Source organism: Euprymna scolopes, chromosome 6 (genome assembly GCF_053919585.1).
Source record: "Euprymna scolopes isolate OS-2025 chromosome 6, ASM5391958v1, whole genome shotgun sequence".
In the NCBI taxonomy this organism is placed as follows: domain Eukaryota; kingdom Metazoa; phylum Mollusca; class Cephalopoda; order Sepiida; family Sepiolidae; genus Euprymna; species Euprymna scolopes.
The window spans coordinates 61,257,347-61,271,674 of NC_136487.1; the positions used below are offsets into that span (position 1 = coordinate 61,257,347).

Sequence of the window (14,328 nt, forward strand, 5' to 3'; positions counted from 1 at the left end):
ATCACACCAAAGGATGGGAAGACACTAACAACAGCACCGGCCAATGCCATACACAAATACGGTTTTAGGATAAAGGGCATTGACACTGTCCAACCAATCGTCATGACAAATACAAGGTAGGGGATCCAGTTTGGGTTAGACCCCCTGGAAACCGGTGCACCACCAAGTTCAAGCGAGGACGAATATCTGGAGTGGTCAGCCAGCAGTCGGTCCTTGTTGATGGAACCCCACGCCATGTGCACGATCTTCGCCCAGCTAGTGAAGTACATCCCACATCTACAGAGAGCGATGAATCATCAGATGATGAGCTGCTGATGAGTGAGGTCACCGAGCAAGAGAGTGGTAGTTGTAGTTTGTCTGATCAGGCAGGATCAGAACCAGAACCAGAACCACACCCAGAACCAGAACCAGAACCTGAATCCGAGATTGTAAATACCACCCTTCGCAGAAGCCGACGAACTAAGAGGCCACCTCCGGAGTGCACTCTATGTGATCATCAGATCAGGGGGAGTGTAGTACTTACCAACAAAACAAACGCCCACGTGTTTGTGCCTTGTATAGGCATGCACGACAACAAAACTTGGGTTTTTATAAGCGGAAGTCTCGAGGTTGTCAGGAATCTGCATGCGCAAGAGAAGGGATTGAGATAGTGGTATAAAAGGCAGGTCGAGTGAGAAGGTTGTTGTTGTTGTCATTGGACGTTACAGTGACGCGTGCGTTAGCAGGTGATTAAGAGGCTGTTTTTTTTGTGTGTCAAGTCGTGCACCTCGGTGAAGGTCAAGGTCATAAAAAATCCAGATTGTCCTTGATGGTTGTATATCTAAATAATGATATAAATGCGGGAGTACCTCAAGGGTCTATCCTTGGACCTTTATTATTCTTGATATTCATAAATGACCTCCCTGATAAAATTGTTTCTGAGATGGGTCTATTTGCTGATGACATCACTCTCTATAACAGCCACGAAGGGAAAACAAATGAACACATATCTAAGGAAATGGCAAAACACTACAGGATGATCTCCAATCTGTAGTGGAATGGGGAGAAAAATGGATGGTCACATTCAATGCTGCTAAGACTAAACTTGTTTCTTTCAATAATTACAAGAAACCGTTTCTACCGCCAATAGCAATGGCCAAGAACACATTACCCGAAAGTACTTCCTTTAAACTCCTCGGTCTAACGTTTACAAGGAGCATGAACTGGAATAGATACATTGAGAGCATTGCCAAGGCTGCTGTGAAGAAGGTGGGCTCTCTCTACCGTGCTAGAAAACTACTTACGCCTGAAAGTATCCTGTACCTCTATAAGGCCACCATTCACCCATGTATGGAGAACTGTTGTCACATTTGGGCTAGTGCATCTGCTGCTTGTCTCTCACTCCTTGACAGGGTTCAAAAGAGAGACGCCAACCTGATAGGTCCTGAACTGTTGTCTAGGCTTTAGCCTCTGTCCCATCAATGAAATGTTGCATCTCTCTACCTATTCTACAAGTACTTTAATGGTGAATGCTCTGACGAACTACAAGCACTTGTACCTCCTCGACGTGAACAACCCCCAACAAACCCGACAAGCAACTAAATCCTACCCCTTCATTGTAGAGATTCTTAGGTGTAACAGAAAGCCTTCTACTCCAATAGTTTCTTCCCCAGAACTGTTAGACTTTGGAACTCCCTTCCGGGATTCTGCTTTCCCAACTGTACTGACATGCAGAAGTTCAAGTGTAATCCTATCCCTTCATAATACCCCTGCAACTTATGTCCCCGATAGTACTTCAAAGTGGCACTGTGCCTTGTTTGAGGTGAAAGTTGAATTAAAAAAATAAAAAAAAAATGTTTGGTGTTATTCAATTGAAATTTTTGGTCCTATTTTCATATATATATATATATATATATATATATATATATATATATGCAATAGTTTTGTCAATATTAATTAATAATTAATTACTTAATAATTAATTAAAGGGATTTAATAACAAAAGAAAGAATAAATTACCAAAACCGCCCAGGTTCAATAATTTAAATGATAAATATTAATTTTTAAAATTGTAATACATTATCAGGCCGCCTGGTGTTACCCTGTCGTAAAATATGCTTGCATATATTTTAATGATGCAGTGAAGAATGGTTTGTCACCCGCAGAGACACCAATAGGACGAAAACTTTGTACCATGCTTTATGGCCACAGCAACAAAGGCAACATCCAAACTCGAACGAAGCAAAATTTTCAGTTCGCAGCCCAGCATTTGCTTCTAACTACAGATCTGGCCAACCATATTGAGTACCTAGTTTCATTTGCAAAAATGAAAGGATAATTATTAGGTTGAGAAGAAAGTTCCTGCAGAATTTTAAACTTTGATTTCAAATGATGTATTTTCAAATAGGTTTTCATTATATCTTTACTTTATATATCTTCCTTTTCTTTTCACTCTATCTAATCGTTTAAAAACAATTTTCTTCTTTTCAGAATGTTGAATACAAGATGGAAAAAAGCAAATTTGAACAATCTTTTTATTTCAATTCAAGCTAGGCCAAAAAGCTGCTGAAACAGCTTACGATATCAACAAAGCATTTGGCCCAGTAACCACTACTGAACACACAGCACAATAGTGGTTAAAGAAATTTCATTGTGGCAACAAGAGTTTTGAAGATGAGTAAAATGGTTGGCCATCATGACATAGTGACAACGATCAATTAAGAACCATAGTCGAAGCCAATCCACACACAACTGTTCAAGAACTTGCTTCTGAATCAGATGTAATATATATGTTTTCCAAGCGCTTGAGACAGATTGGAAAGACAACAAAAAACTTGATAAATGGGTGCCTCACGAATTGAACGACAACCAAAAGAAATACCATTATAAAGTATTATCTTCCCTTCTGTTATGCAATTAGAACAACCTGTTTCTCGACTAGGTTGTGACTTACAATAAGAAGTGGGTTCTTTATGATAATCGGCGACGCTCAGCTCAGTGGTTAGACATTGAAGCTCCATGACACTTCCCAAAGCCAAAGGTGCACTAGAAGAAGGTCATGCTAACTGCTTAGTGGTCTACGACTAGGTGTATCAGAAATTTTCTGAAAATAGTTAATAATTCCACCCCATCTTTCCAAGCTTATAACTCCTCGAAAAATGTAATTCAAGCCCTGATTTTTTTTTTCAATTAAAGGAGCAAGGACCAAGGTTTCATTTAAAAAAAAAACAAAAAAAAAACATGCTTTTTTTTTTAAAAAAGGTTTTAAACTTCGGACTTTACAGGTAAATTTCTAAAAAACAGTTCTTTTTTTGTTTTAAATTTGAATATATTATTTATTGACATTTTCTCTTCAATTTGTGATATATAAGACTTTGGTACATTTCAAAATGGGAGGCGTAAATTATTCGACCCCCTGTCTTTCCAAGCTTATAACTCCTCGAAAAATGTAATTCAAGCCCTAATTTTTTTTTCAATTAAAGGAGCAAGGACCAAGGTTCCATTAAAAGAAAAAACAAATAACGTGGTTTAAAAAAAAAGGTTTTAAACATCAAACTTTACAGGTAAAATTCTAAAAAACACTACGTTTTTTTTTGTTTTAAATTTGAATATATTATTTATTGACCTTTTCTCTTCAATTTATGAGTAAATTAATTATTTACTTTTTAATAGAAACTTGAAAATGGGGAGGGGCTGAATTTAAAAAGAAACGTTTGTCTAAAATATTATATTCGGTTTATTGGAAAGACCATAAAATTTCACATTGACCCTGAAAATATCGTAAAAATAGAATCAATAGAAAAATTTTGATAGATTTTTAAAGTTTAAAAATTGAAAAATATTGAGTTCGGAAAATTCATTACTGTTTTTAAAAAAAAAATATTTCTATTACTTTTAAAACAACTTTAATAGCTTATTTTGGAAGTATAATCCATAAAGAGAATAAATAACCTACTTTTAACAGAGAAATTACGAGATTTTTATATTTTATTCGCAGTTTCGTATTAGGGGTGTCAAAAATTCCTACAAAAATTCTGATACACCTAGTCTACGACCGGTCTCATTCATTAGTTTTTTGAATGCAGGCAAAACCATTACGGCAGAGAAGTACTGTCAACAAATGGATGAAATGCATCAGAAACTTTGATAACAACACCCAGCATTAGTCAACAGAAAAAGCCCAATTCTTCTCCATGTCCGACCGCACATTGCTAAACCAACCCTGTAGAAGTTGAATTAATTAGGCTACAAAACTTTGCCTCATCAGTCATATTCTCCAGACCTCTCACACACTGACTACCACTTTTTCAAGCATCTCAACAGCTTTCTGTGTGAGAAATGCTCCAAAAACCTAAGCGATATCAAAAACGTCTTCTGCAACTTCATCGGCACTAAGTTTGTTTTCTAAATTTTCTCTTGTGTTGTTTATTTTTTATGTTCACAAGCCACTGTACCTACCTCTCAGTAGCCGCTAATGTGAGAGATGATGATACATCCAGAAGATAATATGAAAGAGAAGAAGACTATGGACTTATGTAAAAGAATACCAAAAAGGTATACTAAATTGAATTATTTCGTTTTTGTTAATAAAATTTTATTTTTTATAAAAAATAAAAATCTTTCGATATATATAAATAAATAGTAAGTACAATTGTTAAATATTATTCAATTCCTTTTGAATTTTTGGGCGCATTTAAATTTCCGTTCAATTTTTGTAACAGCCTTAAAGCAGAGCATTCTCCACAAGTCAAGGTAAAAAAATATGCACGCATTTGCACATACACAAATGGCTACCACTGATAACATAAAGAATTACATTGCTTAATATCCAGAAAACTACTTGTTTGCGGTAAATTTTAATGCAGTATTTGTTTTCAGCATACCCGAAAACCTTACAGAAAAGCCGTGATTTTATAAAAGTGATTGTTGAATTGGAAAGTAAGTATCTGTGCAACTCTGTTCTGTTTGCCTGTTTCCCACCTGACTACAACTTGGATGTCTTCAAGTCTAACATAAACAAATTCCTGATAAACCACTCCCTTAAGTAAGACACTTCATCAAATCTCCATTACTAACGATTACTACAATATTATCCCATTGATTACTGTACACACAATAACCCTTATCCACGAGTGGCTTCCGGGCCTTGATAAGTGGTGACTACCATGTAAAAAAAAAAAAAAAAAAAAAGACTATGGAAACAGCGTTGAATCATACTAAAATAAAATTCATAATTATGAAAGACCTCACAGGAATTGGCCAAGTACAATCACACTCAAGTAAACCACTTCCAATCTAATCCTAAAGAGAAAACAACATCCGCCATGACAGTTCAGTATATAAAAAAAGTATTGCAGTAAAGTAATCATAATGTGTGTCCAGCAGCTCCAACATTACGATTTAATCTGTAAGTTGTTAAATATATCTGTTAAAGTTGTATCATCACCTTTTTATCATTTTTGGTTTGTTATTAAAGAGATAACGTTTATTATCAGACATAACAATCCAGTTGAAAAGCTGAATAAAACAAAAAAAACAACTCTTGAAATATTTGGCAATAATTTATTCATTTTTGAGGCCAAAATTTTGAAAGCACAAATTGTTTGTAAATGTGAATTTATACAAAAGCTGCAGATTTTTTTTTTTTTAAATGACCAACAGCTGAGGGAAATACTGAAAGAAAAACAAAAATAGGGTTGGCACAATAAAGCCAATAAAACGACCAGGGAGAACAGCCTGCCAGCAAGTACTTACACACCTGGTCCGAGGGGGGGGGCAGAAATACTGACCATTAGCAGCTACGGTCAAACATGTTACTGATCTAGCAGCCAAAATAGAAAGAAAAAAATATTTCATTTGAATTATGGGTTTGCTTTTATTTTTACACGAGAGCCAACGTAAGATTTACAACAGTTTTTACATCAGAAATAATTTAATTTTAAAGAAAAGAAAGAGAGAGTGAGAGAGACGGACAGACTTGACCACGCTCCCTTCAGCACTACACACACAAAAAAAAAATGTTTGGTGGAAGCATAAGTGCTATCAGAAATAGCATCATTTGGAAGGAGAGACTTGCTTAAAAGTCAAATGAAACATGAATATGTAATATATATATATATATATATATATATATATATATATATCATTAGTTATAATTTCAAAAAGCAATAGATGGAATTAATTTACACAAAACTTAGATTTTTTTTATGCAGACGTCTGAATTTTCATCTTACACTTGTTTTGTTGAATAGTGAAAGATCACTAAATAACTCTTCAGAAACAAATGAATATTCCTAAAAAAAAAAAAAATCTAATAGAAAGCTTGTTATATGGAATGAAAAAAAATCTAATAAAAATTCATGAGTGTGAAGTAATTACATCTTTTAATTTTTGGAATCCTAACTAATGGTATACATGCTCTAAAGGTGGAAATTCACTTTCATTGAGCTTTCGAAATAATATAATTTATAGAATATTTATTTCAATAGTATATACTTTCTTACAATCTTTAGAAATATATATATATATATATATATCTCAAATGGTGAGGGGCATAAGTGAGAGATGGAAATTATAAAGGTTTATACATCATCAGAATGTCTACAAAATTTCGCAAGGCACAATGCCAAAACAAAGGGGAAGAATCATGTAAGGAACCATCTCCTAAAATCAAGGTGGATGGATGTTGTCAGGTTTGTTAGCTGAAGGACCAATAAATAAATAAATAAATAAATAAAATAAGTGCTGTATTTGTTTTTTTGGTACACTGACTTCCAAATATCAAGAATTTCAAATTCATTTAATTAAGACCGTTTCATTTTATCCATTCCAAAAAGAAGTTGCCATAAGTTTTCATATTCTCAAATGTATGTCGAAACAATATCAGAAATGCAAATTTACAAAAAAGTAAAAAAAAATTTTATGTACACAGATCCTTAGGAAATAAATAAAAACACAGTTTTTAGTTTCCAGTTTAAAAAAGAAACATAAATATTGTGATTCAATTGTTTTCGCTTTGCCATGGTTGTTTTCAAGACACAAATTATAGAATTCAATATTATAGCGACAGCAGAACTCATTTGCCACCAAGGGGAAGCAATCAAGGGAGATAACTTTAAGCTATCAATATTTTTTTCAATCAAAATTAATGTTCACATTTTGGATATTTAAATACTTTGTGAGGTAGAGGCAGGGGAGTATGGAGTAATAATAAACTATTTTTTTTTCCTTTAAATTTTTTCTTTATGGAAGAACAAGCAAATATTATTATTAATCCTTGCATTTCGTTAGTTCCTTTAAAAAAATACTTCATTTCTCAGTAACTTTATCTTTTCACTTCACTCAACTTACAAAACTATTTTTTACAGTCTAAAGAAATGATAACTTTTATGATTGAAATAGTTAGAGGTGGGTAAGACATATCAATCCCCAAACATTCAGTTATCAACAGCTTGAAAATAAAATAAAACTGGAAAATAGAATTTTATTTACTTAATTTTTTAATTCTTGTCCAGAATTCTCCCTATATTAAAAAAAAAAAGAAAGAAAGGAAAAAATCTGTTCAGTTATCCTCCTTTTCTTTTTTCTTTTTTTTAAAATATATTTTTAAAATGGCAGGGAAAGACGGATTCTTTTCTATTACTCATAAAATTTGATTTTCTTATTTAAAAATAAAATTACTAGATCAATTTACATGATTTTTGGGATATGTTTTCAGTTTGCCACAAGTACTTACATCCTACAGATTTTCTTTTTTAATTTTGTTAATATAGAGGTGGAGAATTCTGGAAAAGAGCCATTTTTTAAACTTATTGAATCTGAAGTTATCTCCCCTTCTTTTTATATTTTCTCGAAATTGAATGCAAAGAAGGGTAATAGGGAGAATGTTGGTTGAAAGCCCGTCTTTTTGAGCACATTATAAATTCACTCAAGTATTTCTGATTTGATTTAATTTATATCAAACAATGAATTCACTAACCGAAGCTCAATAAGACGAGCGAATAATTAATCTACTGTTGCAATACAGATATATTTTAAATTATGTGTCAAAACAATATGAAAAGCACGTTTAATGCTCAAAATTATTGTTAGTCTCTAGAAAATTTAGCGGTTATTTTGATTAATACACAAGTGCAATATCGCTATTCAAAATGAAATAACAGGAAAACTATTTGATAGACTTACATATCAGGCAAAACTATTTGTGTACATCAAAAATTCCAGAAAATTATCAAGGAGAATTCTAAAAGAAAAGAAAATTATTTTACTATTTGTAAGTAAGCAAACTTTCAAGAACAAGACTGCATGGATAGAAGAAGGGAGATAATCTTCTACAACACGCTAGGTTAAAGACGCATAATAGAAATACGAGTAAGAAATTAATTTTATTCATTACTAAAATTCTACTAATTTTCCGTAATTTTTGCTATACATAGTTTTTCCTGATACTTATTTTGAACTGTCATAATTCTTATGTATTTATCTAATTCAATGTTGATCAGTCTAAAATCAGTCAGAAATTATCAAAGTGATTCTCCAAATCTTGGAAGACGAAAAAGAACCAGATTGGATAAAAAGGTTCTTGTCCAGAATGCCTCATAAAAAAAAATCTGTGTGATGTACATAAGTGACAAAACGAAAACATATTCCAAAAATTGTGTAAAGTAGTTTTAATTAAAGTATTTTTAAAGAAAATCATCTTTAAACAATTAATGGGAATTCGTAGGCATTACAACATAATTCTACTAAGTATGAATTATTGTTGAATTACCTTTCTTGTTTTTTGAGATTTTTTTTTTTTTTCCAAATGACAGGCTAGACAGTCTCTCCTTGGGTGCTTATAAAATTTGATTTTCTTTATAAAATTAAAATTACGGGATTAATTTACATGATTTTTGGAATATGACATTTTTATTTCATCACAGGTACATCATACAGATTTTTCTTTATTTTTGTTTTTTAATATGAGGGGAATTCTGGAGAAAAACTAATAAAAAAGGAAGACAAAGCTTAGATAATAAAAGGAAAATCCTTAATATGGAAAGAACGAAAAATTTTTTTTCAGTATTGCAAGTTTCTCTCCCTTATTTATGTCCAGTGATGGCTGATCAATTTTTGGTTCTGTGAAAAATAGATAAAAACAGAAATATGACTCAATGACATAAAATCTGGTAAACAATGAAGAGATTTGCATCCAAACATAAAGTTGGAAGAATGATCTCTAAAACTGTTTTTAAAATTAAAAAAAAAATAATAATAAAAATAAATTTCAATGAAAGTTTATACACTTTTTCCCCTTCCGATGGGTAAAGTAAGGAAAAAAAAATGAAATATTTTTTAAATAAAAATAAATCTCGTTTTTTTTTTTTTTGGACTATATTTGTTGTACTTTAAAATATTTGTGATGAGAATTCTTTGATTTGGTAAAACTGTCTTCTGTTGAGTGAAAAATGAAAATAAGAAAATTGATTGTTGAAAATTTCAAAGTTTAATGATTAGTCTTTGATAGTTTATTTCACTGTCAGCAATAAGCAACTTTATCAAAATTTTAAAAATTTATCATTTTAATAAATTTGGTTACTTTTTAGTGAAAACTTTTCAGTGAAGATAAATTGTTTCTAAGATATCTTTCTATATCATTTTTAAATGGTTTCATAATTTAGTTTTTCACAAAGAAGTTACTTCATTTTATAATGAGCTTTGGTTCTTGTTCAGAATTATTCCGATATTAAAAAAAAAAAAAAAAATGAAGAAAAATCTGTATGATGTACATACCCACGACAAAAACAAAATATCATATTCCAAAAGATCACGTAAATTGGTCAAGTAAGTTTTTTTTTAATAAAGAAATTAAATTTAAAAAGAAAATCATTTTAAGCGATTAATGAGAATGTATAGGCATTACAACAAAAATCTTGCAAGTTTGAATTATTGTTGAGTTATCTGCTTTTGTTGAGACTGTTTTCAAAATGGTGGGTGATATGGTCGCTCCTAGGATACTCATAAAATTTGATTTTCTGATTTTAAAATAAAACTACTTGATCAATTTACATGATTTTTGGAAAATGATATTTTCATTTTGTCATGGTACATATATCATACAGATTTATTTTTTATTTTTTAATATGACTGGAATTTGGGTAAAAAATCCTGGCTTTATATCTAAAAGAAAACTAACTAAAATGGTAATATTGCTGTATTATTTCGGAATTTAGCTATTCACATCCATTGCTAATAAAATTGGGTACTAACATTTAAAAATTTTTTTTGTGTGTGAAATTTGAAACTGGATGAAGGGAATTGATCTATAAAAAAAAAAAGATGAAACAAAAGCACCCCAAATACGCACCCTCCCTCATGAGTTGACATAATTCAACAACAAACCAATTTGTTTCTGAATATTTTAGATAGGGATCAATAATTCGTATTTGGAGTATTTGAACTACTGTTCTCATCTTGCATGTTGAATACTGTCCTTATGTCATATAGATTATATACTCTTAGAATTTTTTTTTGACAAACCCTTCACATGTGGTATGTAAACTGTGGTGAGTTTTCAGGCAGTGTCCTTTGATCTGGATTTCTCAAAGCTAGTGAAAGGTCTGTCTTAAACTGTCCATCTCCTCTCTTATATGTATTGCTGTTACTACATATTGCTTTGGGTCAGTGTTGGAAGCAATGGACGATTCCTTTCTTTACATTATATGGATGGTGAGAGTTGAAGTTTAGATGTTGTCTAAGATGAGAACAGTAGTCGGAATAATCCAAATAATATAAAGCAATTTCTCTTCTCCTTTGTACTGTGGCAACAACTGTGGCTATGAACAGAATAGAAGGAATACATTAGGCACACTTGACTGAGGCAGACCAATAGAAAAGAACTGTTTAAAGATTGCCTTCCCATGTTTTGGGTAAAGGATATAAATTATATTATCTGTGTGTGTCTTGGGCCGCCTCTTTCTCTCTCTCTCTCTCCATCCATGGTACAAGATGCTGAAGACAAAAAGGCCAAAGAAGGCACTGTTTTTAACTTTTCTTGAGTTCCGCCACCCAGGCAACAATTTTACCTTCCCATCCAGGTAATAAATCTGTGTCATTGAACAACTGAAAAGAGAAAATAAACAAATGAAATTAGAAAAAAATTGCAGAAAATTTCTTCACAGCAAAAATTTTAAACTCAATTTTTATTATTTATTTTTACATTAACCTGGGATAAAATAGCTGTTATTCCTTTCTCTTCCCCCCCTCCTTCTTTCTTCTTCACCTAACCCATTCCTCTCTGCATGTATGCAACAGAGTACAGATGCACGTATGGTGGTTGTATGAAAATGCCGAGCCATGTGCGAAGTGATGTCATGGTAAGAAAAAAAAAAGACTATAAAAATAACGTGTGCACAGACCGACGATCACATTAGAGAAGACGATTATGTTAGAGAAGTGGGGACGTCACAGCTGTAATGAGAAGTTACGCATGGGTGGAGAATGAGGAATAAAAGTCTTTTCCTAAAATCAGAAACGGCGAATTAAATTGAAGTTCTTTCCTGTTCTTTGTCTTGTTTGCAACTGAGTCTACATGTTGGGTCTATGTGTGTATCTTTTCACTTCACTCAACCAGATTGGATAAAAAGGTTCTTGTCCAGAATGCCTCATAAAAATTACACATACATACGCACACTATACTTGAGTCAGCATAAGGGAAATGACCAAAAAAAAAAAAAAATAAATTAGTTACTTTTCTTTACATGATAACATTACCAATTTATGTATGTCTTGATAACATTAAATGATATAAATGCCCATTTCGTCAAAAATAATGAATATTTTTTTTCTTAATTTTACAAATTATACATCTGAAACAATCCCATCCATCCATAGGATTGAGCCTCTAGAGGGGCATAGGCCATCTACAACTTTGTAGATACTTTTGTAGCAAGGAGTTCTTTTTCGGGGTGATGGTGCTGGCCCCACGCCCAACCTTCCCAGAAGGTACATACAGTTTCTAATCTTCCCAAATGGTCACCCATCTGGTACTGGCCAGGCTCAACATTGCTTAACTTCAGTGATCTGGCAAGGACCGGTGTATCAACATGATTGTGCCGTACATCCGGAACAATACCAATCAAGAAAATATAAACTTTGTGGGATTTTGGTTAGTAGTTTTAGCTGAAAATACATACAAACAACTGTCTTTTATCTAATAGATTGGCATATGGATGACATTCGCCTGCTCTTAATGATTCTGGACATTAACCTTAATGGTATTACTTGCATTTCTTTCTCACTTGGTTCTAATAAAATATTTTCCAAATACTTTTTAGAATTCTTCTTCATTATAGCTCGAATGATTAGTGATCTATTTTAGAGTTCAGTTTCATCTTCGTGTCATGGGTGAATCTGCGACACGTTGTCATCTCCTTCCTTTCCGCTCTACCCAGACTACTATCATTAGGAACTCTTACCCCAAACAAAGTTGTCGTTCTTTCAAGTTTCTTGAGTATGTGCCTGCGTTGCCCGAAGGTGTGTGTTGAGCAAAAGAAAAAAAAAAAGGTGGTAGTAGGCAGACAGGCTCGAACCTGTACCGCAAAGGAGGAAAAGAATGTAAAAAAAAAAAAAAAGTGACGTCTTTGCTGTTATGTCCATCACCAAACCGGAAGTGGCGAAGTTTTAAATTAAGGCTAGTCAGTCGAAAAGAGGGAATGACTTTCGAAAATATCGGGTGAAGGAATTAATGTTTTTGGCCAATTTTTTGATATTTGTCGTCCGAAGGGTCGAGCTTCAAAACAATACTGATCTCGTGAAAATCCATTGCCTCTATCAAAAGTTTTAGGCATACATACATGATGATGATGATTGCAACGTCTTGTCAGACGAGTGCCACTCCCTCAGACATTTAAAATCCATGAGCCCAAATGGCTGAGGGAGTATCTATACAAATATGATGTTACAGAGTCTTAGCTTTGTACGACAACTAAGTCTCTCTCTCAGTTCAAAATGTTGAGATCCAGCAACAAGCAAGAGCAAGATAGCCAGCAACAAATTAAACTGCAGACCAGCTAAATGCGGGTACTGGTCTTCCGCTTTATGGTTTTTTAAATCAGAGATTTGCTTCTCCTAGAAAGGTTGCCTTCACCACGGCTTACGGGAACCCTCTCCACCCCAATACACATATACACACACACAAATATACACGGTGCTAGTTGGCCGTTGACCCAGAAAAAGAGTTCATTCGCCCTTTGGAAGGTCTTGTTTTTAATCCTCGAGGGAGACTAGCCACCCTCCTCACCAAACAAGTCTGGTGGGGGAACCAGTTTAGTCGCCGGTGACCCGACCATGAGGCAGGTAGTACTGGGTTACATGGTACCAGTAGCACATGACATGACCTGACACCTGGCATACATACATACATACATACATATATTAAAACAGACAGGTGAGATTTATATTATAGATGACAATGTCAGGTTTTACTGCTGCATTTTCTCGGTAGGTGGCTGTGGAAATTACATCTATTATTAATGGAAATTTGATATCTGTCTGTCTAAAGTAAATCTACACAACAGAAATAATTTAATTAACAATGTCTATTAATTTACTATTCTATTACCTTTTTATTTCTTTTTCTTTTTTGTTTACTGATAGATAGGGACCTCCAAAGCTCACCATAGAATTGGTGATGTCATCATTTTGTGCATACTTTACTAAGCTGTTTATAGGCAAAAAAATACTTGTGGTATGTTGTTCCACAGATGAGATTTTCTAAAAAAGAAATTATGTTCATGGAAGCTCCATTTGGATTTTGGTACATCGAAAAAAAAAAAAAAAAAAAAAAGTTGTAGCCAGACAGGTTCTTGCTGTGAATGTTTTACAGAGAGGGGACCAGGGATTGGAGCTTAGTCGAGCCCTCACCATGAACATAACGATACAGTAGAAAGAGGCTATAAAAATCTCTTTCTGTAGTGATGAAAAGGGATTATCTGTCATCAGATTACAAAGTTGATTTTGTACTCTGTTAAAGCAACAAAGTGCGCTTTTGAATGATGCCTCTGTAGCCAGATAGATAAATGATAAAGCAGATGTTATTTTTTTTATTTATTAACTTTTTGGGGTAAGATAATCTTACGAACTTTTAAATTAGAAAAGGTTTAAAAGATAAACTAATATGGTCTGAAGTAACTGACCCATTAAAGGAGAAATAGAATGGAGGAAAAGGGAAGCTGAAAAAATTAGTCTTATGAGAGACAATTTTTCATTCAATTTGATTGTTTTCTTTCGTAAGCTTTGTTCAAGTAAGACTTTTGTTTTGCTCATTTTGGTAGAAAAGCAAAACTAGTTCCCTTAGTTTCAATCCAT

General features: G+C 33.1%; 1 protein-coding gene across 11 annotated transcripts in view; it reads right to left on the reverse strand.

Annotated features, from left to right (window-relative positions):
- Positions 1–10,778: 10,778 nt before the first annotated feature.
- LOC145277655 (dixin-like) overlaps positions 10,779–14,328 on the reverse strand; it is a 326,945-nt gene continuing 323,395 nt past the window's right edge. For all 11 annotated transcript variants that reach the window (XM_080129265.1, XM_080129264.1, XM_080129262.1 and 8 more), the window contains one exon: positions 10,779–11,082. In XM_080129265.1, the coding sequence (XP_079985391.1) occupies positions 11,005–11,082 (78 nt within the window). In that variant the 3' untranslated portion in view covers positions 10,779–11,004. The remainder of the gene's footprint in view (positions 11,083–14,328) is intronic.